Source organism: Balaenoptera ricei, chromosome 10, assembly GCF_028023285.1.
Source record: "Balaenoptera ricei isolate mBalRic1 chromosome 10, mBalRic1.hap2, whole genome shotgun sequence".
Classification (NCBI taxonomy): domain Eukaryota; kingdom Metazoa; phylum Chordata; class Mammalia; order Artiodactyla; family Balaenopteridae; genus Balaenoptera; species Balaenoptera ricei.
Window position 1 is genome coordinate 15,087,380 of NC_082648.1, and position 25,064 is coordinate 15,112,443.

Here is a 25,064-nt window from a genome sequence, read left to right on the forward strand (position 1 = left end):
AACTACTGAGCCTGCGCGTCTGGAGCCTGTGCTCTGCAACAAGAGAGGCCACGACAGTGAGAGGCCCGCGCACCGCGATGAAGAGTGGCCCCCGCTTGCCACAACTGGAGAAAGCCCTCGCACAGAAACGAAGACCCAACACAGCCAAAAATAAATAAATAATAAATTAATTAATTAAAAAAAAATAGAATCTAGGCAATAAAATAAAGTCTAACCTTAAAAAAAAAAAATAAAATAAAATAAATTTAGTGGGAAATAAGCTGATAAAATAACCTATCAAACTGTCCCAAAAAGATAAAGGACTTGTTTTCCAAAATAAACTAAAATAAAAGTCAAAGAACTAGACTAACATTTTGTACTGTGTATTTACAGCAAACATTTGTTCGTGTAGCAAACTCCAGTAAATTATAGTTTCCAATCTGGTTTTGCAGACTCTCTGAGGAAAAGAGAAGATACTTATGGTTTTATCGCCTCTACTGCAATAATGAAAATTGCTCCCTTCCTTTGGTCCTGGGTAGTGCCCCTGGATGGGATGAAACAACTGTTTCAGAAATGCATACCATTTTGAGAAGATGGAAATTTTCTCACCCTTTGGAGGCACTTGGACTTTTGACTTCCAGGTAAGAATTGCATGACAGGCATGACATTACTAATGAGAAAAATTTGAAGAGAAAAGCTGTAGGACTATATGATTAATTCAATAGCAATTCCGTTTGTTTCCAATTTCAGTAGGTATGAGTATTAAATTTAGATAAATGTAAACTATGAATATAAATTTTAAACAAATCTAAACTATAATTGTGTCTTCTGTACTAAACTTGAAGTATAATTAATGGCCATAGTATCTTAAATGGAGAGTCTAGTTGCTCTTAGAGAAATAACAACAAAAAATATTGAATAGGGAAAAATGAAATTCTCTACTTGTTCCCCTCTCAAAAGAAAAGAGTCCTTAAAAATTAAAACAATATCTTTTACTACTGAAAAATGCAAAGCCTGGCAAAATACCCTGCTTACAGTAGGTTTTCAGTTAATAAGCCAATGATGATGACAAGAATAAAAGGAAAAGCTATCCCTTATATATTCTCCAGATCTTCCCTCAGAATAAAATGCATGGGGGTAGGGGATCGGGTGGGGCAATGATGTCATCTTCTAGTTAAGGAGAAGCATGAGGGAGCAAGTGTGGTGTCTGGCTCTGGTTTGGGGAAGCAGCTCTTCCTTGGCTTCTGTTTCATATTCAAAGCCAAGAAGAGATATTTTAAGTCTGTCTTGATGGCATCAGCTCACCGATGCCATGAAGAAAGTCTGCAATCTCTAGAGTCAGAGAAGAATTGTGACACCCAGTTCTGTTCTAAATTCTCTCTCAAGATCCTGATGAAGGAGAAAGGAGGGAGAGAAAGTGACACAAAGGACTTTTCAAAGGATTTATTTAGGTTTATTTTAAAATTTGTGTCTTTTATAAAACTTCTAGCATGGGAAAGGAAGAGAAAGTGTTTTCTTTTTCTATTATTTGTAAGAGTTAATAGGTTCCTCTCAATCTTCCAAGCTCAAAATTTACAAATTATCTTAAAACCCTACATGTTTTGTGCCTCTCACGTTGAATATTTTATTCAGTTTTCTGATGTCTTCCATTAATTACTGCATGCCCAGATGCCCACTCTTCCTTGATAGATGATAGATAGATAGATAGATAGATAGATAGATAGATAGAGAATTTTTCTTTTAGTTGACCTTGCAGCTTTTCCCCTTTTTATAAGGCTTCTTCTAGGTGGATCCTTCCTTGATCTTGCCAAATAAAATTGACCACATCTTCCTAATACAGTGCTTTGTTTCTTTATGAATTACATTTTATTGCAATGTGTTTACATGCAACATGTGAAACATGTAATTTGCCCATATTGGACTGAGAGCTAGTTAAGGCAAAACAGTTCATCATAGTGTTTCTGTTTCCCAAGGGCTTAATAATACCTGGGACATAGTAATTACTCAGTATTGACTCAATCACTCTCAAAAATACATTATGATTATTTATACTACTTTATTTTAATATTTAAATTATATTATTTGAGGGAATCATCAATTATCTTTATTTCCTACATCTCCTTGTACAGGTGAATGAATTAATGAAATAATGCTATGATAAGAAAATCAATTAACAATTGATTGGTTTCATTGGAATTATTTACAGTTCATACTTGTATTTCAAGAACCTTCTGGAAAAAAATAAGTTCTCATTTCCACCTTACTCCTAACATCTTTTTCTGATTTAGATAGATAAGAATAGCCAATATCTACAAAAATTTTTGGCTAAATTCTAGTTGTTTTTGGCTCAAGTAAGACTTAGAATATTAGCACAATTATTATTTTGTCATTCCTGAACTGATTAGCTCTTAGAAATTTGGCTCAAAATGTGAACGTTAAAAAAAAAAAAAGTGAAGGTAACAATTCACAGAGTAAGAGAAGATTTAGCAAATCATATATCCGATAAGGGAATTGTATTCAGAATATATAAATACTCTTACAACTCAATAACAAAACAATAAATAACCCAATTTTTAAATGGTCAGAGGGGGACTTCCCTGGTGGTCCAGTGGCTAAGACTCCCACTCCCAATGCAGGGAGCCCGGGTTCGATCCCTGGTTAGGGAACTAGATTCCACATGCCGCAACTAAGAGTTTGCGTGCCATAGCTAAAACATCCCACGTGCCGCAACAAAGATCCCGCACACGGCAACGAAGATCCCATGTGCTGCAACTAAGACCAGGCGCAGCCAAATAAATAAATATTTTTTAAAATAAATAAATAGTCAGAGGATCCAACATTTCCCCAAAGAAAATATACAAATGCCCAGTAAGCACATGAAAAGATGCTCAACATCATTAACCACTAGGGAAATATAAATGAAAACCACAATGAGATACCACTTCACACTAACTAGGATGGCTATAATCAAAAAGACAATAAGCATTGGCAAGGATGTGAAGAAATTGGAAATCTCATGTGTTGCTCAAGGGAATGTAAAATGGGGCAGCCACTTTGGAAAACAATTTGTCAGTTTGTTAAATATTAAACATCAAGTTACCATATGACCCAACAATTCCACTCCTAGCTAATACTCAAGATAAATAAAAAGTAGGTTCACTCAAAAACTCCTACATGAATGTTCAGACCAGCATTATTTATAATAGCCAAAAAGTAGAAACAACTCAAATGGCCATCAGCTAATGAATGGATAGATAAAATGTGGTCTATCCATGCAATGTAGCAGTATTCAATAATAAGAAAGAACGAATATTAATATATGTTACAACATGAATGAACCTTGAAAACATGCTAAGCAAAAGAAGCTAGTCACAAAAGACCACATATTGTATGATCCATATATAAGAGATGCCCAGAATAGGCAAATGGATAGAGACAGAAAGTAGACTAGTGATCACCTAGGGCTAGAGGAGGGGGAAAATAGGGAATGAGTGCCAATGGATATGAGGTTTCTTTTTGTGGTTATGGTTCCACAACTCTGGAAACATGCTAAAAATCATTACATTGTACACTCTGAGTGAATTGTATGGTATTTATATCTCTATAAAACTATTAAAAATATTTAAAGAGTAATTGTAAAGGTAAAAACTATGACTATATCTCTAAAGCATAATTTTCTTACGGGGCAACTTTCTAAAGTTTCTAAAGCATTAACTGGTGGGGGTTTTTTTGGGTTTTTTTTTTTTTGGTAACTTATTGTTTTATTAAGATGTACCTTGGTCTATTTTAAAGACATCTAAATGTGTTAACTAATATTTTTTGTTAAGTTCATGTAATATTTCTTACAAAAATCTTTGTCAGAATGAAGCCTGTAGTACTGATTAGTTTTCTTGCTTATAAAATAAGAGGATTCACTAGATGGACTTCAAAATTCTGATTCCTGATAACTAAGCATAATTCTGTTTATAGGAGCCTTCTCTACTTAAAGAGATGCTGAACATCTATTTGATTCACTTAATGTTTTAAATATAAAGATCAGATTTTTACTTAGTGCTCCTTAATACTACCTCATTTTATTATCTACAATAACCTTAAGGCAAATGCTATTATTATTCCAATTTTACCATTGAGGAAACTGAGGCTTACTGGGGTTAAGTTGCCCAACTGACATTAGTAAGTTAAGGAGCTAGAGTTAAATCCAGAGATTTGGAGCTTGCAATCTTAACACTATTGACTTACAGCCTTCCTACATAAATACATACTATTTGTTTACATACTAAATATGTAAATAAAACTATCCTAAAGTAGTTTGATTATAGTAAATAGCAGTACTTACCATCTTATGCTTGGATGTTTCTACTTCACTGTGTAATTTCTTTTTTTCTGAATAACCAGATTTTTAGAGGTTGTAGGGACTGGTTTCAAAGTAGAGTGCTGTTTATTAAGCGTCATTCAGGGAACTTAGTAGAATCTGGATTTATTTGCACATTGAACAGTTCCTTATCATGCATCAAAACAGGTCACTGAAAAGGTTGGAGTATTTCCACTGTACTTATCCTATGACTCCCACTCTCAGTTTAACTGAACTATTAAAAAACTTGAGGACAAGCTGTTTCCAGAAATGAACCTCTCAACTTCTCTAAATTCAAAAGCTGACTTCTCTGAGAACAAACAGTTTGTGCTTGTTAAGTGAGTTGTCAGGGTGAGTTCTTCAGAGGTCTGTATTTTTTCTACTTTGAATAGTCTTATTTTTTCAATGGCTTAACCTCCTGAGAACTGGTGTGCTCCATTTCTAGCTTGGATAATTTTTACTATTGTTGATTACTTAATCCTGTTTGAAGGTTCACCACCTCCTTTTGGCTTATTTTTAGCAAGAGACATGTTGAGATTTGATTTAGCTCGTGTGGGCCATAGGGTGTTAATATTTCCATGACTGAGTGTTAGCAGTGTGTTCACCAGGTACTGATACTTCCATTAGAGAAGGCAGTACTGTCAGAATACCAGAGACCAAGGGCTAACTAAGGTCTGTAGTTCTTGGCAGATGGTTGCTGTTTTCTTGAACCCTGGTTCCCAGGTGCAACTATTCAAGTACTAATAATAAGCAGAAATTACCCAAGGAATTAGAAGGCAGTTCAAGGGAAGTATTCATTTAAAAATAGTAACTCTAAATTGGCATCAGAGGATTACATCAGAAGCTTAAATAAAAATTTGACAAGGTACCAGAACTTGCCATCCTACGTGATGTGAAATTATTGTTTTGCAGGAAAAAGAGCAATACTTAATAGGCAGTGCCTTAGCTTTCAAAATCAGTTTCCTTAGAAAAATGTTCCACAAAAATGTTTGCACTAAACCACTATATTCTTTATTGTAGAGATTAATTAATATATGCTAAAATGCATTCTTAACTAGCATTGTAAGCAGGCAGAATAGAATATGGAAAAGGTAGACAGTTATAACTTCCACATCTGACTAAGTAATCAAGTGATGGATGATGGTGTATCCTTTCTATTTATTTATTGAGCAAAAATATGTGTACATGGAAATTGGCATGCAATGAATCAAAGAAGCCGAATAGGTCATAATGACTGTCTCTAAACAGTTTAGAGGGAAAGACTCAAACTGAAAATCACACAATATACTCTATACTATAATCAAAGTATTAAGTGCTGTATGCCCCCAAGGAAGAGAGAGGCAAATTCTCTCAGGGAAAGTAAGAAAAGCTTCACAAAGGAATTAAATTCTGAGTTGAAACATTCATAGGAATTTCCTGAACGGAGAAGAGAGAAAATGGCATTCCAGGAAGAAAGACTAGCATGGTCACAGTTATGGAGGTTCAGAGAATAGTAATTTAATATAATATTAGAAGGGAATTGTACTGGGAGACAAGGTTGAAAAGAGTGGTTCAGTTTAGGTCATTTGGGGCCTCATGAGTCAGGTAATTACTAGGAACTAACTTTACTGCAGCCCATGGAATTTTAAGAATGGGAGTCATACAATCAGATTTATTTTATACAGGGATAATTCTGTGAATTATTGTGAAGGGTGGACTGAAAAAAGAATAGAATAAGAGCAAGGATATTAGATAGATGCAAGTATTGAAATTGTCTACTTGAAAAATGGTCTGGGCCTGATCAAGGCATCAGTAGAAATTTACAGAACAGATTTGAGAAACATTTCAGAGGAAAGTGAAAAAGAGAGAGGAAATAAGGAAGACTTTGAGCTTTCTGATTTGGGTAAATGATAAATAATTACATCATTAACCAAGACGAATTATAGAAGAAAGAGCAGATTTGGGTAGTGAAGTTGGATGCCATACTTCAAGGCCTGAAGAGGAAATGGAGAAAAATAAATTGTGCCTCTTGGAATAGGATTTCTAGTAAAGGCAAGAAGATCACTAAAGTTGGAGGAGGTAAGAAAAAGATTTTGATGTTTGGGGTTCATATGTTTGTTGAAATAAAAGAGCTTCAAGCATGTTTAAAAACTGAGATGAAAGATGCATGAAGGAAAGATCAGAAAACAGGGATGGGTGAACTGACAAAATGAGATGGCACCAACAGCCAACAACCTGGACCAAAAATGCAAATGGAAGTTTTATCAAGGAGAGGAAGAGAGTAACTTGCTCCTCTCAGTTGGGAGGGAAGGAAAAATATGAATATGATTTTAGATAACTATGGATATGGAAGAGAAAAATGTGAAAGTTTCAGTATTCTCCATGAAGGGAGAGTCAAGGTGATATACTAAAAATGAAGAACATAGAAGTGCATAAACCCAAAGATATGTATCTTGCCTTTGTGTACTTTTGAAGAGTTTCTGGAGTTGCTTCCATATTTCATGGTTGATAATATAAGCTTTGAAATCAAACATATCTGTCTCTGTCACTTATTACTTGAATGACCTTGGACAATTTGGGGGAGTAATGAGCATCATGTACCTTACAGGATAAAGTACTTATGAGAGCTTTCATAAATGCTGCCAATCATTCTTATCGTCATTATCCTCTTCATCATAACTATACTTTTAAGAGAGTTTAGAGTTTTCAGATTTTTTCAGTGCCAAATTGTAAATATCAATAAATTCATGGGAACAATTTCATTTCTAGTAAGCTTCAGTAAGCTTAAATTCATTTGTCAAAATGTATATGTTAAAAGAGTTAGCAACTTAATAAATATTTGACAATGGAATAATGACTTATAACTTACTTATTAAGCTCTTTTACAATATTATGTGATTCGACCTATAAAACAATCTCTTTAATATTGTTACCAACATCTACAAATTCCATTTTACTGATCCCCATTTTACAGATGAAGAAATTGAAACCCAATTTGTCTATTCATTCACTCAATATGTACTTATTGATGGCCTACTTATGCTTGGCCCTGAAGCAAGCATATTAAGCAAAAAGATACATAATCTTGCCTTTATGGAGTTGCAGTCTACTGGAGGTGGGGAGAAATAGGCCACTACCGAATTATAAATGTAAAATAACAGCTGTTATAACAGCTCTGAGTGAAAAGCACATGGTTCCATGATAACATAAAGGAACCAAATCTTTTCTCCAGAGTGGGAAAATTCTTCCCTGAGGAAGTTATGTTTGATTTCAGATCAAAGATGAGTGGGAATGAATTGGTGAAAAAGGAGAGTAAGAGAAGAGCTTCCTGGGAAGAGGGAATCTATGAAATGTGGAAACTGTGTTTAAGAAACGGGAAGAGAGCCAGTGTGCCTGGAATCCAGGGAAGGAGTGTGTGATATAAGATGAACAGATATGTTCAGATGGAACTAGAAGATCATGTTAAGGTCTTCTAAACAGGACCATGTTAAGCAACTTGGTCTTTATTCTGATAGCAACAAGAAGGCTATAAATGATTCTCAGTGAGAGAATATTTTGAATTGATCTTCATCTTTCAAAGATTCCTCTGGTTTCTGAGTGAAGCATGGATTTGGTGAGGGAAGCAAAAGTAGATGAGAGAAGATGAGATAGGAAGCTATAGAAGTAGTCCAGGTGTCTGAGAATGGCAAGTCAGCCTTAGAAGGTGGTGGTGGTGACATAATAAAATGAAGAGAATCAGAACATTTAGAAGTAAAAATGACAGGATTGAATGGGGAGGAGTAGTGAAAAAGAGAGGTGTCAAGGATTACTTTTAGGTTTCTGTCTTATGTAAGTAGGAGGATAATAGAAGCATTCCCTAAGATGGGGCATGCTGGGTGACAAATAGATTATAGAAGAACAAGAACCCTGCAGTTCAGGCTTTGTATGTTGGCTTTGAGGTGTGCTTGAGATGACTGGTGGTGGTTCAACAAGGATATCTAAGCTAGAGACCCCGATCTGGAAATCATCCAGAGAAGAATGGGAATTAAGTTAAGGGTGCAGATAAATTTGTTTAGAGAGAGAGGGCATAATATAGGAAGAACCTTTATATTTAGATTCAAAATCCCTATTTTTTTTCTTAACATCGTGCTGCTTTTGCATGTAACGTCTAATGCATCCAAACACAAAATCTCTCCATTGTGCTTTCAATACACCACTTGCTTAAGATAGGACCTTTCTAAGCTTGTCTATAAGTAAAATCAAAATGCAATCATAAAGAGGAACAAAATCAATAACTATTCTTTAATTTTAAATAATAATTTTAATTAATACCATGACTATATAGACAATTCCCAATATCCATGCATAAGACCATAGACTATCCATCAGGAAATGTCTGTACAGTTCCTATGTCCCTTTGGGCCTATGATTCATTCTTATTCCTTTTGGTTCATGACTGGATCAATGCCCCGATCCAAACAGACAAATTACACTGCTCACTATTATATGTCTCTTTGATCCACTTAGAATGAAATAAAATTAAAAATACACCCAAATTAGTCTTGTGCATATCATATAAGCATATATGATAATATCTAGTCAAAAGATTAGAAGGCCTTGCTAGAAAAACTGACCTAGTATTCTGAATATTTGGAGTCTAGTTGCAGTGTCACCATGAATGACCTTAGGAAAACAGCTCAAACTCTCTTGAGTTTCCATTTCTTCATCTGTACAATCACGAGGTTGAACCAGGTCTCCAAGTTTCCTTGAATTCTAATATTTTGTAATCATGTGAAAATTTTTGAAGGAACGTGAAACATTCAGTAGATAGAAGTTGACGATCATCTTAAAGAAGCCTTATTCACCATTTTTCCCAGAAAAAAATTTCTTCTGTCACGTCTGATTGTTTTTTGAAAAATAGCAAAGATATTCATATTGACATTTTTCTTCCAAGTTGATGCCGAGTGTGTCATCAGACTCAAAACCTGTTGGAAAAACAGTTCTGTACTTCTGATGGTTTTCTAATTCTAACCTGACATTGGGGCTTTTAACTGTGAATAGCCTCATGGCATTCTGCCTGAATTCTTAGTGTGTTTTCAGAAGTCTGACATTTCTGTTACACTTAAATTTGACCTCAGATTTCTTTGCTTTTCAGTTTACTCCGAGCTGCTTTTTTTAAAGGTCATTTGTTACATTGCATTTGGCTTTCACCCGTCACTTCAAAAGTTCTTTGAGTAAGGTATTGACCCTATATCGTTTTTCAAACTAGAAAAAGAAGAACAAAAGAGAAAAAGAAAGAAGATAAGAAAGAAGTAGAAATGACAAAATAACAAGTCAAATGGAAAAAGTTGAAAGATGTATTTTTCTGTTGAAATTTCACTTCACAATTCCACTGGTCCTGTTGAAGCTTGTCTGAATCCTTTGTGATATTCCTATAGCCCTCTGAGATAAGAGAAATTATAAATGTTTGAGGGAAAAGAGGAGGAATGACAATTCCCAAGTCAGATGACTGCAAAGCCAGTTTTTCATTCAGGGAAGACATAGGTTGATGTGCTGCTGTCTTAGAAACAGGGCACAAGTGCTGATTCCTTGACTTATGGCCCCACTACAATAACACATGCCAAAACTATGTTGTATATCCAAAGTTTTCAAAGTGATGTCTATAGTCCTAAGGATGTTTACAGCGATGTCACAAGATCGAAATTATTTCCATAATAATTCTAAGATGTCATTTCTCTTTGTCAGACTCATTCACTTATGAGTGTAGAGTGGGATTTTCCAGAGACTACATGACATGCGATATTGCAACAAAGTTAACGCTGAAGCAGACAGAGAATTCAGCTGTCTTCCATTAAGCCAGACATTAGAGACAAAAATGTTAAACAAGATCATTCTTCTCACTAAATTTTTTCTTTGTGAAAATATAGACATATTTCATAGAAACATAATGTTCATGTTAGCCAGTAATGGGTTTATTAATGTCATATAAAATGAATCGATAAATATTTCTTAAATGTCCTGGTTTTATTTCTAATTGGTTATTGTTGATGACATAACTCACATAAACAAAAACTCTTTGGAATCTTCCATAATTTTTAAGAGTGTAAAAGGGTCCGGATACCAAAAAATGAATTGGAGAACTTTTATTGTACAGCAAATTCTAACCACAGGTCAGTTTCTGCTTCTACCTTGAGCCAAAAAATTACCTAAATACTTGATACTCTTCATTTCCTGCCCATGTAAAGATTCAGTTCCAACTTATTTCTCTGCTTGACTTTAAACTTTGTGTTTACCCTACATTGTTGGCAAAATATAGAGTTGATATTTCACTGAAGTTTCTTTGAAAAATGTTTATCTTGAAGTTGTTTTAATTTTACTTAATTTTTTCACATTTTGAAGGTTTTTGCCACGTCTTAGATTCTATCAACTTTTACAGTCAGTCTTCAAGGAGTATTTTTTCTTTGTGTCCAAATGTCCTCATTGGACAGTAAGCTATTTTTAGGTAATTCCTTAACAATTACCATACCCAGTTATATTTACCTTAGCTATGGTATCTTGTCCTTTTAGAAATCCCAGAGATGCAATTGTTAGCTCAATTCGGAAGCAACTAAACCCTGAATATATAGAATCACTGCTCACAAAACTCATATAAAACTGAATAGTAAGCCAGTCTTGATATTTTTGCTTTTGACCATAATTGTTTTTTGCTCCTCTATTCAGAGATGCTTGGGAAACTAAATTAGATAGCATAAAGTTACTTAAATAGACATTTAAAAAATTATGAATAACCTTAAATAAGTGATTATTTCACTGGACTCTTGTTATACCTAATTTTTTAAAATTTCATAATAAATGAAAATATGTTTCACCTTACATAATCTCCTCCCCAACAAGTAATGGAATTTTACTGATCTTGTATCCTTTTAATACCTCAAAACAGGTAGATCTCCATTTATTACATTTTAGATTATCTATTTTCTTATTGATTATAAGGAAATTTCTTATAAATATAAACAAGGACCGAATTGACATAAGCCTGATGAATCTTCTAATGAGACTTTTGTTTATTCCCGAGACTCAAGGTGTTATGTCCATGCCTACAGTAATTAGTAATCCCAAGGTTAACAGGGTCACTAGAGAGTGGCTCTGGTTTATTATCAGCAAAAATTATACTTATTTTTCAAGCAAATCAGGTCATTGGAAAGTACAGCAACCTGGCTTGTGGAAAATTCAAAATAGGTTGCAGTTCTTCTGATACATATGACATTTCAGTGTGTAAATATCACACCACAGTCAGAGAACTAATATGGGTAGCCCTAACGTCATCAAGGAGCATGAAATGCCAACAACTATATCCCCAAAGAATGTTTACATAGTTTTAGACAACATCACAGGAAAGAAATGCCAGGATTTGTGGAACATGTTTGTCCATTGATCTGTGGGTAAGTTCATGGCCCTGAAAAGGTATTAAGCATAAATTCTTCAGAGTCAGAGATCCCTATTTGGGCCTATCATGTTAAAAGAATATTCTCAATCAACTACAAGATACGAGGCTTGTTCTTTTACTCAACAATGTGCACTCTTAAAAGGACATATGATTTGGATCTTTTTTGTAGTGTAATATATTTGCAATTATTAATATATTTTCATAGTTAATTGAATGAGACTTACTTTAAAAATTATTATTTTTTTAGTAACCAATAGAACTTTCATGTAGAAAACTTGAAAAACTAAGCATAAAAAAGAAAACTAAAGTCATCCATGACATTTCCATCCAGAAATTTTGTATTCATATTTTGATCCTTCCTTTTCCATCTTTTTTGTTAAGCATATGGAAAAATGCACACATTTTTCTAAATGGTATTATACTGCACAAATTGCACAATTTTTTCATAATATTCTCATATTATTAAATATTATTTTAATATTTTAATGACAGCATGTATTTTATCATATGGTCATAGCACATTTAACTTAACTGCTTATTTTTAGATATTTGTATTATTTCCAATTTTATTTGCATACATATATCCTCACACACACCTTTGATTATTTTCTTAGGAAAAATTCCCGAAGTAGAATTGCTATGTCCAGGAGTAAGCACATTTTAAAGATTCTTTTCAAATACATGTTCCCATATATTGCCAGCAATATATGAAAGAGCCCATTTCCCAGGAACTTCACCAACACTGCCAGCATCTCTTTTAATGTGGCCAACTCTTCCTAAAATAGTCAAATTCAAGTTATATTTGGATATGTTTTAATGTCGTTAGGCCTTAGTCACATCTCAAGATGTCTTGTGGTTCATTTCTAGGCAATTTCTCTTCCAATTTCTTCCTGAACTTCACATAGCAGTAATGAATAAAAAGAGACATTCCTTTCTATGAAGGTGCAAAAACATTCTTCCCAGCATTTGCACATGTTAATACGATACATAATTTTCCTTTTGGACTATACTATACAGATATTACTAGTTTTTTGTTCTCCTGTTCCTGAGGAGCCTGGAAAAAAAGATAATAAACCCTTCTTTTCCATTACCTTCAGATTTGTTTTTCTCTTACTGTTTGACTGAGAGGAAAAAAAAAATCTGGAATTTGTATGAGTGGTGTTTGTGGAATTAAGCCTATTGCTACCAATGTAAATTATCTCAGAGCACAAGAAATAAGATGGGCTCCATAGTATGATTTTCTTCATTTTTATCTTCATGGCCAATGCATTTTTATTAATCACTCAACATGTATGGAGCATGGTGCTAAATTCTAGAAATAAAAAAAAGAAGATAGAACAATCTTTATCTTCAGTTTATATATTCACTAGCTGCGGAATGAAGATACATATATATAAAATGATAAATCCTAATACACACTAGCATATCCTAATTGCCCAGTGGATTTAACCACTCAAGGCCCTTGGAGTTCAGAGAAGTGATTACTAAAGATTGGCGTAGTGGCCTTCAAGGGGATTTGATCCACATTTTGAAGGAGGACTAAAACTTTAAGAAGAGAAGGGAGCGTGTTCCAAGCAGAGGTTACAGTGCTCACAAAGGTGAGAATGAGCATAGCATTTTCAAAATAAAAATAACATACAATAAGCCAGAGCAGTTTATTCAGTATTACAGTAGTAGAAAAATCTGGAGTGTTCAGCCAGCCTTGAATATCTAAATGAATAGTACGGGCCTGAGAGGTCCTTTGAAAATAGAAAACCATTTAATGGTTTATGAGAAATGAACTTACAAAATAATTCAGGAAATTTTATAAGGTATTGCTATGAAAAATGCTAATACCAGCATCAGATAATTATGGCCTAGCATAGACAGTTGCAGAAGAAATTGAAACAAGTGTAGATGCTAGAGCCATTGGGATAGAAAAATCAACAGAACTTGGCAACTGATGAGATATAAAGATAAGAGACTACTAGGAATTCCACAAATATATTCAGTTATGCTTGGACTAGGGATATAAATGATTGAGCCTATCCTCAACCATGCGTATAGAATCCCATAAAGAAGGGTGTGATGAACTCAACAGGGGGCTAGAAAGTGGCTGGGCTAGAAAGACAGCTTCACCGGTAAATTGATGCTTGAGCTTTGACTTCAAGGATGAATAGAATTTCACCAGATGGAAAGGGGTAAGAATTAAATGAAGAGGGCAAAGAGGGAGAAAATATAACCATTAAAATTTCAGGCCTGCATGACTGGAGAAAGGTGATATCACAGACTGCAAGACAGAAGTCTGATAGTAGAGATGTTTTAGGTGGAATGATAATTAATTCAGTTTAGACATTTCTCAAATATGTGGAGAGTGTCCACCAATCTAGAGGCAATGGGGACACATACATGAATGAAACAGGCAAAATTTTTCTGCTTTCAGAGTGTTTACCTTCTAGTGTTTGGAAGTAAGTACATAATTACCAGTATAGTGTTCACCAAAGGTTTTTGTTTTGTTGTGATGTTTGTTTTCTGTTTTTCCTTCTTTGTTGTCATTCACATCAATAAGATAAAACAGGCACACAGGAAAGCATGGATGACTAGTATCGGACCTAAGTCATCGCTGAGGCAACAAAATATACCAACTAACTATTCCCTCTAAGACTTCAAACTGTCCTCAAACTGACCTTGCATCTACAAGCCACAGACAAATGGTTTAGTAATTGAGAATAATAAATTAGTCAATCACATTTCGTTAGGAGAAAATAAAGTCTTAGTGTGCTAAAACAAGCTGACCTTCTTCCAGCTTTGCATTTTTATTACACCATTTCTACTCTCCATCTGTGCTTGATGCTATGCTAAGATCTTCTGACCTTAGCGGTACTTCTTGAGATGTGCCTGGACTACATTCTCACTAGGTCTTATTGCTAGAATGTTCATAGGGAGAAAATTACTGGGAAAGTATTTGCAGGTCAGAAATAAGGGTTTTGGATGACTAACCTTGGAAGTGAAATTCTTGTTGCAATTAAAATGCTCAGTTTAAATGAAGAAAAAATATGTAACCTGTTTAAGAAGTGCATTTCAAACTGCTATCAAGGACAGTTGGGAGATACTGAGTAATGCCATTTTTTCCTTTACACTGTAGCTGCATAGTATTCATTTCACCCTTCAGTAACCTGACATGTTGAAAAGAGACTGGGCATTGGAGACTTTAAAGTTTTCTGACCTCCACAGTATTGAGAGCCAGTCTTTAGAGCTCTCACCTGACTGGTTGAAAAGCATTTTGTTTGTTCCCATACAAAAGGATTTGGGGGTTTTGTTCATTCATGTCTTTGTTTTTAAGTGAATTACTATAAAAAGTTTCCTTCAAGTTTTAAATTATACATACTAATTTTTTAAGACTTGTTTAAAATTAATTGCTCTTATCAATACCCTTGTTATATCTACTAATCTACATCTAAGTATAGTGTCAAAGTTATATCTAGGCACTTCCCAGGAGGTAGAGATAATTGAATCTAATTCTACTGATGGAGCAAGAGAATGGCAGTCGGAGGAGCCCATCAGAGGAGCACAGTCGTCCCTCAGTATCCTCAGGAGATTAGTTCCAGGACCCCTGCGGATGCCAAAATGCAGAAGCTTAAGTCCCTTATATAAAATGGTGTAGTACAGCCAACCCTATGTACCCACAGATGAGAAACCTGCCAATATGAAGAGCGACTACAGGGTTTCAAATGCTAACTAAATTTAGTTCAGTAACAAACTTTTATTATGTCTAATTGGTGCTAAATCTGACAACAGGCATTTGCAGTCCAAAAATGAGTAAGGCATAGTTACCCTCAAGAACTTAACCGTCTAGTAAGATTTAGCTGTATTAAGTTATTTGTGCTTATTTATTGTAAGATACTTTAGATTTCTGGTTTTCATAAATACATGGCTAAATAATAAGCAAAGATTTTCATATATTTTAGAAAATATCTTTTATATTCTATAATCCACATTTTATAGGCAGGAAAGCTGGCAGGGATCTGAAAGTCAAAACAACTTTGTACTGCAGTTCATAGGAGAGTACAGAATATGAAAAAAGAATGATTATTTGGTGCTAATGAACATCTTAATTGATTGTGAGATTATTATTTTATCTAATGCATTGGGGCTGAAATTAATTCTCTGTTTTCTTGATATTTCTCATGCATTATTTTATACTGTTAACAGCTTAGTAGATATATTTACTTTGTATTAGTTTTCCAGATCAAGAAATTCGTAAAGTGGCAGTTCAACAGTTAGACAACCTCTTGAATGATGAACTACTGGAATATCTCCCACAGCTAGTTCAGGTAAGAACAGCAGAGTTGCCAAGGAATTCCAGGATTTTAACCAATAATTCTCTAAAACAGTTCCCAGTGAATCAACAATAGACTACATAAAAGTGATAATTGCAATTTGGCCAGCCAGGGGGCTAAAGAATTATAGATCATATGTCAATATGGGTACCACAGACATTCTCTAGCCAAAATTGGTTACAGTTACAAAAAAGGTATATAAACACCAAAAGGGAAAATTTTTAGAAAACGACTTCACTTATTAATTAGAAAAAAATAGAAATGCTTGTGATAAAATATTTGTATCCAACTGTATATATAAAACAATAAAAAATTAACCAAATAAATATTATGTAGAAAATAGTCATTTACTAGGCATCTGCTCATAATATTTTTCTTGCTTTTCCCATATTCTAATATTAATTATAGATTTTATAAAAGTAATTTCTAATAACCAAATTCTGCTGCCAGATAGTACACTTTTATGACATCAAATATCACAATATTGGAGTAATTTTGGAAAATAATATAAATTTATCTAGAAATATGATCAAGGATTGATTTAGTCTGAATATGTTGAAATATAAACAATTACACAAATGGTCATGTATTGATATATGATTGAATATCCAAAATATAAGCAATGATTTTTTTTCTAAGTTAACTGTATACTGAATGCTGAATAGGTCTAAAATAGTGGTCTTTATGTTCTTCTTTTGTCTTGCTTTTAACACAGGTATTTTCTTACCTGAAATGTCAGGTTGTAGTTACAAGCTATTTTAAATGCCAGGTGCCTCAGGTTTTGAATTTAAGACAGGAGACCCTAAGACTGAAGTGGGGAGCTTCTATGAATAGACTTGAATACCATGTTACTTTACAAACAGAATATGCACTTCTCTAAAGGCCTTCTAAAGAGAGAGCTGGTTTAGAAATATATGTACCATACAGTTGCTTCTACCACTCCTTACAGTTGTGACTTCCCTAGGCTTGCCAGGATAGTGTAGTGAAAATGAAGATTAATGCAACTTGCAGGAACACTATTCATCTCATGCCTCATGAATATGGGCAACCTGCTATATCTAACCCAACTCAAAAAAGTAAGTTTTTACAAAAGTTTATATAAAAATCCCAATCTGAATCAATAACACTTGGCCCCAGGAATGTCGCTGAGAGCCATATGCCTGTAAATGCAAATTCGTAGACAAGGTGCACACAGGATCCAACATAGCAAATACACAGAGGTAAAGATAAGTAATGTTGCAACTATTCCCTAATTAAAAATGATGATTATAAACTCATGTGAGATGGGAAAAAAAATCTATAATGTGACTGGAAAATAAATGAAAGTTGGGAAGAATTTTCAAAACATTCATTGTGGGGTTTGCCCTTACACTTCAGTGCTCCACCCTGACTTTAAAACTTTCCAAGCATGAGAGACCTTCAAGAAGGCGGAAGAGTAAGACGTAGAGATCACCTTCCTCCCCACAAATACATCAGAAATACGTCTACATGTGGAACAACTCCTACAGAACACCTACTGAATGCTGGCAGAAGATGTCAGACTTCCCAAAAGGCAAGAAACTGAGTAGGGCAAAAGAAAAAAGAAAAACAGAGACAAAAGAATATGGATGGGACCTGCGCCTATGGAAGGGAGCTGTGAAGGAGGAAAAGATTCCACACACTAGGAAGCCCCTTCACTGGCAGAGACAGGGTGTGGCAGGGGGGAAGCTTCGGAGCCACGGAGGAAAGCGCAGCAACAGGGGTGCGGAGGGCAAAGCGGAGAGATTCCTGCACAGAGGAATGGTGCCGACCAGCACTCACCAGCCCGAGAGGCTTGTCTGCTCCCCTGCTGGGGCGGGCGGGGGCTGGGAGCTGAGGCTCGGGCTTCGGAGGTCGGATCCCAGGAAGAGGACTGGGGTTGGCTGTGTGAACACAGCCTGAAGGCGGCCAGTGCACCACGGCTAGCCGGGAGGGAGTCCGGGAAAAAGTCTGGAGCTACTGAAGAGACAAGAGACCATTGTTTCGGGGTACATGAGGAGAGGAGATTCAGAGCACCCCCTAAACGAGCTCCAGAGACAGGCGCAAGCCGCGGCTATCAGCGCAGACCCCAGAGACGGGCATGAGACGCTAAGGCTGCTGCTGCAGCCACCAAGAAGCCTGTGTGCGAGCACAGGTCACTCTCCACACCTCCCCTCCTGGGAGCCTGTGCAGCCCGCCACTGCCAGGGTCCCGTGATCCAGGGACAACTTCCCCTGGAGAACACACAGCGCCTCAGGCTGGTGCAACGTCACGCTGGCCTCTGCCGCCAGCAGGCTCGCCCCGCATTCCATACCCCTCCCTCGCCCGGGCCTGAGTGAGCCAGAGCCCCTGAATGAGCTGCTCCTTTAACCCCGTCCTGTCTGAGCAAAGAACAGATGCCCTCAGGCGACCTACACACAGAAGCGGGGCTAAATCCAAAGCTGAACCCCAGGAGCTGTGCGAGCAAAGAAGAGAAAGGGAAATCTCTCCCAGCAGCCTTAGGAGCAGCAGATTAAATCTCCATAATCAACTTGATGTACCCTGCGTCTCTGGAATATCTGGATAGACAAGACATCATCCCAAAATTGAGGTGGTGGACTAAGGCAACAACAATATATATATTTTCTTCTTTATTCTCTTTTTGAGAGTGTGTATGTGTATGCTACTTTGGGTGATTTTGTCTCTATAGCTTTGCTTTTACCATTTGTCCTAGGGTTCTGTCTGTCCTTTTTTTTTTTTTTAATTACTTTACAATTTTTTAATTTTTAAAAATTATTTTTTAATTGGTATGTTAATAAATTTATTTTATTTTATTTTTCTTTCTTTCTTTCTCCCCTTTCTTCTGAGCCGTGTGGCTGACAAGGTCTTGATGCTCCAGCTGGCTGTCAGCCATGTACCTCTGAGGTGGGGGAGCAGAGTTCAGTACATTGGTCCACCAGAGACCTCCCGGCTCCACATAATATCAAATCGTGAAAGCTCTCCCAGAGATTTCCATCTCAACGCCAAGACCCAGCTCCACTCAATGACCAGCAAACTACAGTGCTGGAAAACCTATACCAAAAAACTAGCAAGACAAGAACACAACCCCACCCATTAGCAGAGAGGCTGTCTAAAATCAGAATACAGTCACAGACACCCCAAAACACACCACCGGCTGCAATTCTGCCCACCAGAAAGACAAGATCCAGCCTCATCCACCAGAACACAGGCACTAGTCCCCTCCACCAGGAAACCTTAGCCACTGGGGGCAGACATCAAAACAAGGAGAACTACAAACCTGCAGCCTGTGAAAAGGACACCCCAAACACAGTAGGTTAAGCACAATGACAAGATAGAGAAACAAACAGCAGATGAAGGAGCAAGGTAAAAACCCTCCAGACCAAACAAATGAAGAGAAAATAGGCAGTCTATCTGAAAAAGAATTCAGAATAATGATAGTAAAGATGATCCAAAATCTTGGAAATAGAATGGAGAAAATACAAGAAACATTTAACAAGGACCTAGAAGAACTAAAGAGAAAAACAAACAATGATGAACAACACAATAAATGAAATTAAAAATTCTCTAGAAGGAATCAATAGCATAATAGCTGAGGCAGAAGAACAGGTAAGTGACCGGGAAGATAAAATAGTGGAAATAACTGCTGCAGAGCAGAATAAAGAAAAAATAATGAAAAGAATTGAGGACAGTCTCAGGGACTTCTGGAACAACATTAAACACACGAACGTTCCAAGTATAGGGGTCCCAGAAGCAGAAGAGAAAAAGAAAGGGACTGAGAAAATATTTGAAGAGATTATAGTTGAAAACTTCCCTAATATGGGAAAAGAAATAATTAATCAAGTCCAGGAAGCGCAGAGAGTCCCATGCAGGATAAATCCAAGGAGAAGCATGCCAAGACACATATTAATCACATTATCAAAAATTAAATGCAAAAAATATATATTAAAAGCAGCAAGGGAAAAACAACAAATAACACACAAGGGAATCCCCATAAGGTTAACAGCTGGTCTTTCAGCAGAAACTCTGCAAGCCAGAATGGAGTGGCGGGAAATATTTAAAGTGATGAAAGGGAAAAACCTACAAGAAAGATTGCTCTACCCAGCAAAGAACTCTTTCAGATTTGATGGAGAAATTAAAACCTTTACAGACAAGCAAAAGTTAAGAGAATTCACACCACCACACTAGCTTTACAACAAATGCTAAAGGAACTTCTCTAGGCAGGAAACACAAGAGAAGGAAAAGACCTACAATAACAAACCCAAAACAATTACAAAAATGGTAATAGGAAAATACATATCGATAATTACCTTAAATATAAATGGATAAAATGCTCCAACCAAAAGGCACAGACTGGCTGAATGGATACAAAAACAAGACCCATATATATGCTGTCTACAAGAGACACACTTCAGACCTAGGGACACAAATAGACTGAAAGTGAGTAATGGAAAAAGATATTCCATTAAAATGGAAATCAAAAGAAAGCTGGAATAGCAATTCTCATATCAGACAAAATAGACTTTAAAATAAAGACTATTACAAGAGACAAAGAGGGACTCTACATACTGATCAAAGGATCAATCCAAGAAAAAGATATAACAACTGTAAATATTTATGCACCCAACGTAGGAGCACCTCAATACCTAAGTCAAATGCTAACAGCCATAAAAGGGGAAATCGACAGTAACACAATACAAGTAGGGGACTTTAACACCCGACTTTCACCAATGGAGAGATCATCCAAAATGAACATAAAAAAGGAAACACAAGCTTTAAATGATACATTTAACAAGTTGGAATTAATTGATATTTATAGGACATTCCATCTCAAAACAACAGAATACACTTTCTTCTCAAGTGCTCATGGAACATTCTCCAGGATAGATCATATCTTGGGTCACAAATCAAGCCTTAGTAAATTTAAGAAAATTGAAATCATATCAAGTATCTTTTCCAACCACAACACTATGAGACTAGATATCAATTACAGGAAAAAAATCTATAAAAAATACCAACACATGGAGGCTAAACAATACGCTACTTAATAACCAAGAGATCAGTGAAGAAACCTAAGGGGAAATCAGAAAATACCCAGAAACAAATGACAATGAAAACACGACAGCACCAAACCTATGGGATTCAGCAAAAGCAGTTCTAAGAGGGAAGTTTATAGCAATACAATCATACCTCAAGAAACAAGAAACATCTCAAATAAACAATCTAACCTTACACCTAAAGCAATTACAGAAAGAAGAAGAAAAAAACCCCGAAATTAGCAGAAGGAAAGAAATCATAAAGATCAGATCAGAAAGAAATGAAAAAGAAATGAAGAAAACAGTAGCAAAGATCAATAAAACTAAAAGCTGGTTCTTTGAGAAGATAAACAAAATTGATAAACCAATAGCCAGACTCATCAAGAAAAAAGGGAGAAGACTCAAATCAACTGAATTAGAAATGAAAAGGAGATGTAATAACTGACACTGCAGAAATACAAAGGATCATGAGAGATTACTACAAGCAAATATATGCCAATAAAAAGGACAATCTGGAATTAATGGACAAATTCTTAGAAAAGCACAACCTTCCGGGACTGAGCCAGGAAGAAACAGAAAATATAAACAGACCAATCACAAGCACTGAAATTGAGACTGTGATTAAAAATCTTCCAACAAACAAAAGCCCAGGACCAGATGGCTTCACAGGTGAATTCTATCAAACATTTAGAGAAGAGCTAACACTCATCCTTCTCAAACTCTTCCAAAATATAGCAGAGGGAAGAACACTTCCAAACTCATTCTGCAAGGCCACCATCACCCTGATACCAAAACCAGACATCGATGTCACAGAGAAAGAAAACTACAGGCCAATATCACTGATGAACATAGATGCAAAAATCCTCAGCAAAATACTAGCAAGCAGAATCCAACAGCACATTAAAAGCATCACACACCATGATCAAGTGGGGTTTATCCCAGGAATGCAAGAATTCTTCAATATATGCAAATCAATCAATGTGATACACCATATTAACAAATTGAAGGAGAAAAACCATATGATCATCTCAATAGATGAAGAAAAAGCTTTTGACAAAATTCAACACCCATTTATGACAAAGCCTTCCAGAAAGTAAACATAGAGGGAACTTACCTCAACATAATAAAGGCCATATATGACAAACCCACAGCCAACATCATTCCCAATGGTGAAAAACTGAAACCATTTCCACTAAGATCAGGAGCAAGACAAGGTTGTCCACTCTCACCACTGTCATTCAACATAGTTTTGGAAGTTTTAGCCACAGCAATCAGAGAAAAAAAAGAAATAAAAGGAATCCAAATTGGAAAAGAAGTAAAACTCTCACTGTTTGCAGATGACATAATACTATACACAGAGAGTCCTAAAGACTCTACCAGAAAACTCCTAGAGCTAATCAATGAATTTGGTAAAGTAGCAGGATACAAAATTAATGCACAGAAATCTCTTGCATTCCTGTACCCTAATGATGAAAAATCTGAAAGAGAAATTAAGGAAACACTCCCATTTACCATTGCAACAAAAAGAATAAAATACCTAGGAATAAACCTACGTGAGGAGACAAAAGACCTGTATGCAGAAAACTATAAGACTGATGCAAGATATTAAAGATGATACAAAGAGATGGACAGATATACCATGTTCCTGGATTGGAAGAATCAACATTGTGAAAATTACTACCCAAAGTAATCTACAGATTCAATGCAATCCCTATCAAACTACCAATGGAATTTTTCACATAACTAGAACAAAAAATTTCACAATTTGTATGGAAACACGAAAAACCCCAAATAGCCAAAGCAGTCTTGTCAAAGAAAAACGGAGCTGGAGGAATCATGCTCCCGGACTTCAGGCTATACAAAAAGCTACAGTAATCAAGACAGTATGGTACTAGCAGAAAAACAGAAATATAGATCAATGGAACAGGATAGAAAGCCCAGAGATAAACCCACATACATGTGGTCACCTTACCTTTGATAAAGGAGGCAAGAATATACAATGGAGAAAAGGCAGCCTCTTCAATAAGTGGTGCTGGGAAAACTGGACAGCTACATGTAAAAGAATGAAATTAGAACACTCCCTAACACCATACACAAAAATAAACTCAAAATGGATTAAAGACCTAAATGTAAGGCCAGACACAATAAAACTCTTAGAGGAAAACATAGGCAGAACACTCTATGACATAAATCACAGCAAGATCTTTTTGACCCACCTCCTAGAGAAATGGAAATAAAAACAAAAATAAATAAATGGGACCTAATGAAACTTAAAAGCTTTTGCACAGCAAAGGAAACCATAAATGAGACGAAAAGACAACCCGCAGAATGGGAAAAAACATTTGCATTGAAGCAACTGACAAAGGATTAATCTCCAAAATTTACAAACAGCTCATGCAGCTCAATATCAAGAAAACAAACAACCCAATTCAAAAATGGGCAGAAGACCCAAACAGACATTTCTCCAAAGAAGACATACAGATTGCCAACTAACACATGAAAGAATGCTCAACATCACTAATCATTAGAGAAATGCAAATCAAAAATACAATGAGGTATCATCTCACACCAATCAGAATGGCCATCATCAAAAAATCTACAAGCAATAAATGCCTGGGAGGGTGTGGAGAAAAGGGAACCCTATTCACTGTTGGTGGGAATGTAAATTGATACAGCCACTATGGAGAACAGTATGGAGGTTCCTTAAAAAACTAAAAATAGAACTACCATACGACTCAGCAATCCCACTACTGGGCATATACCCTGAGAAAACCATAATTCAAAAAGAGTCATGTACCACAATGTTCATTGCAGCTCTGTTTACAATAGCCAAGACATGGAAGCAACCTAAGTGTCAATTGACAGATGAATGGATAAAGAAGATGTGGCACATATATACAATGGAATATTTCTCAGCCATAAAAAGAAACGAAATTGTTATTTGTAGTGAGGTGGATGGACCTAGAGTCTGTTGTACAGAGTGAAGTAAGTCAGAAAGAGAAAAACAAGTACCATATACTAACACATATATATGGAATCTAAAAAAAAAAAAAAGGGTCTGATGAACCTAGTGGCAGGACAGCAATGAAGACGCAGACATAGAGAATGGACTTGAGGACAGGGGAAGGGGAAGGGGAAGCTGGGGCGAAGTGAGAGAGTGACATGGACTTATGCATACTACCAAATATAAAATAGATAGCTAGTGGGAATCAGCCGCATAGCACAGGGAGATCAGCTCGGTGCTCTGTGACCACCTAGAGGCGTGGGATAAGGAGGGTGGGAGGGAGAAGCAAAAGGGAGGAGATATGGGTATATATGTATATGTATAGTTGATTCACTTTGTTATAAAGCAGAAACTAACACACCATTTTAAAGCAATTATACTCCAATAAAGATGTTAAAAAAAAAAAAAACTTTCCAAGACATAAAAAAATCCTACCCTGCTGATTATTTTCTGGAATAATGTAATTTTTGTTATGCATTGTTTTATTAGAATTAAACAGGCTATATTAAAGAGCAATAAGAATGGACTTTAAGACCATAATGAAAACAGAAGGTATGGCTTATAGCTAGAAATCAAATAAGACACAGACCCAGGGGTACTGCAAACCACGAGCCGTAACAATGCAGGTAGGTTTCAAGAAGAGAGTTCAAAATAATGCAGTATGCACCAAAAATATTGCCTACCTCCTAGATGGTGAGGCAGGATGCAGGTGGAAATTGTAGCAGTAGACAGAGTGAGCAGGGAGTTTGGAAGCAAGGACGGCAATTCAAGATCAATAAGTAGTTACTGAGTTCAGAAAGAAACCACAGGGAAATCTGAAAAGAAAGCTAAAAGACAAGCACAGAAGTAAATTCTGAGACATCTCTCCTGGTCATATGCTCATAGGATATGTTCACTATAAGGGCATGAACACAACCCGTGGTCTAGTCAGTCCAGTATTAGCATGTAAATTAAAGAAGCCCGCAACTGCAGTTTA

The 25,064-nt window shown here is 36.0% G+C and overlaps 1 protein-coding gene and 1 long non-coding RNA gene across 4 annotated transcripts in view; one reads left to right on the plus strand and one right to left on the minus strand.

Annotated features, from left to right (window-relative positions):
• The window catches only part of LOC132372436 (uncharacterized), a 45,662-nt gene extending 41,223 nt beyond the window's left edge, over positions 1–4,439 (minus strand). Inside the window, exon 1 of the long non-coding RNA XR_009505189.1 lies at positions 4,316–4,439. This is a non-coding gene — a long non-coding RNA (uncharacterized LOC132372436). The remainder of the gene's footprint in view (positions 1–4,315) is intronic.
• The window catches only part of PIK3C2G (phosphatidylinositol-4-phosphate 3-kinase catalytic subunit type 2 gamma), a 358,923-nt gene that overhangs the window by 109,498 nt on the left and 224,361 nt on the right, over positions 1–25,064 (plus strand). For all 3 annotated transcript variants that reach the window (XM_059934511.1, XM_059934512.1, XM_059934513.1), the window contains 2 exons: positions 432–620; positions 15,955–16,048. In XM_059934511.1, coding sequence (XP_059790494.1) covers positions 432–620; positions 15,955–16,048 — 283 coding nt within the window. The remainder of the gene's footprint in view (positions 1–431; positions 621–15,954; positions 16,049–25,064) is intronic.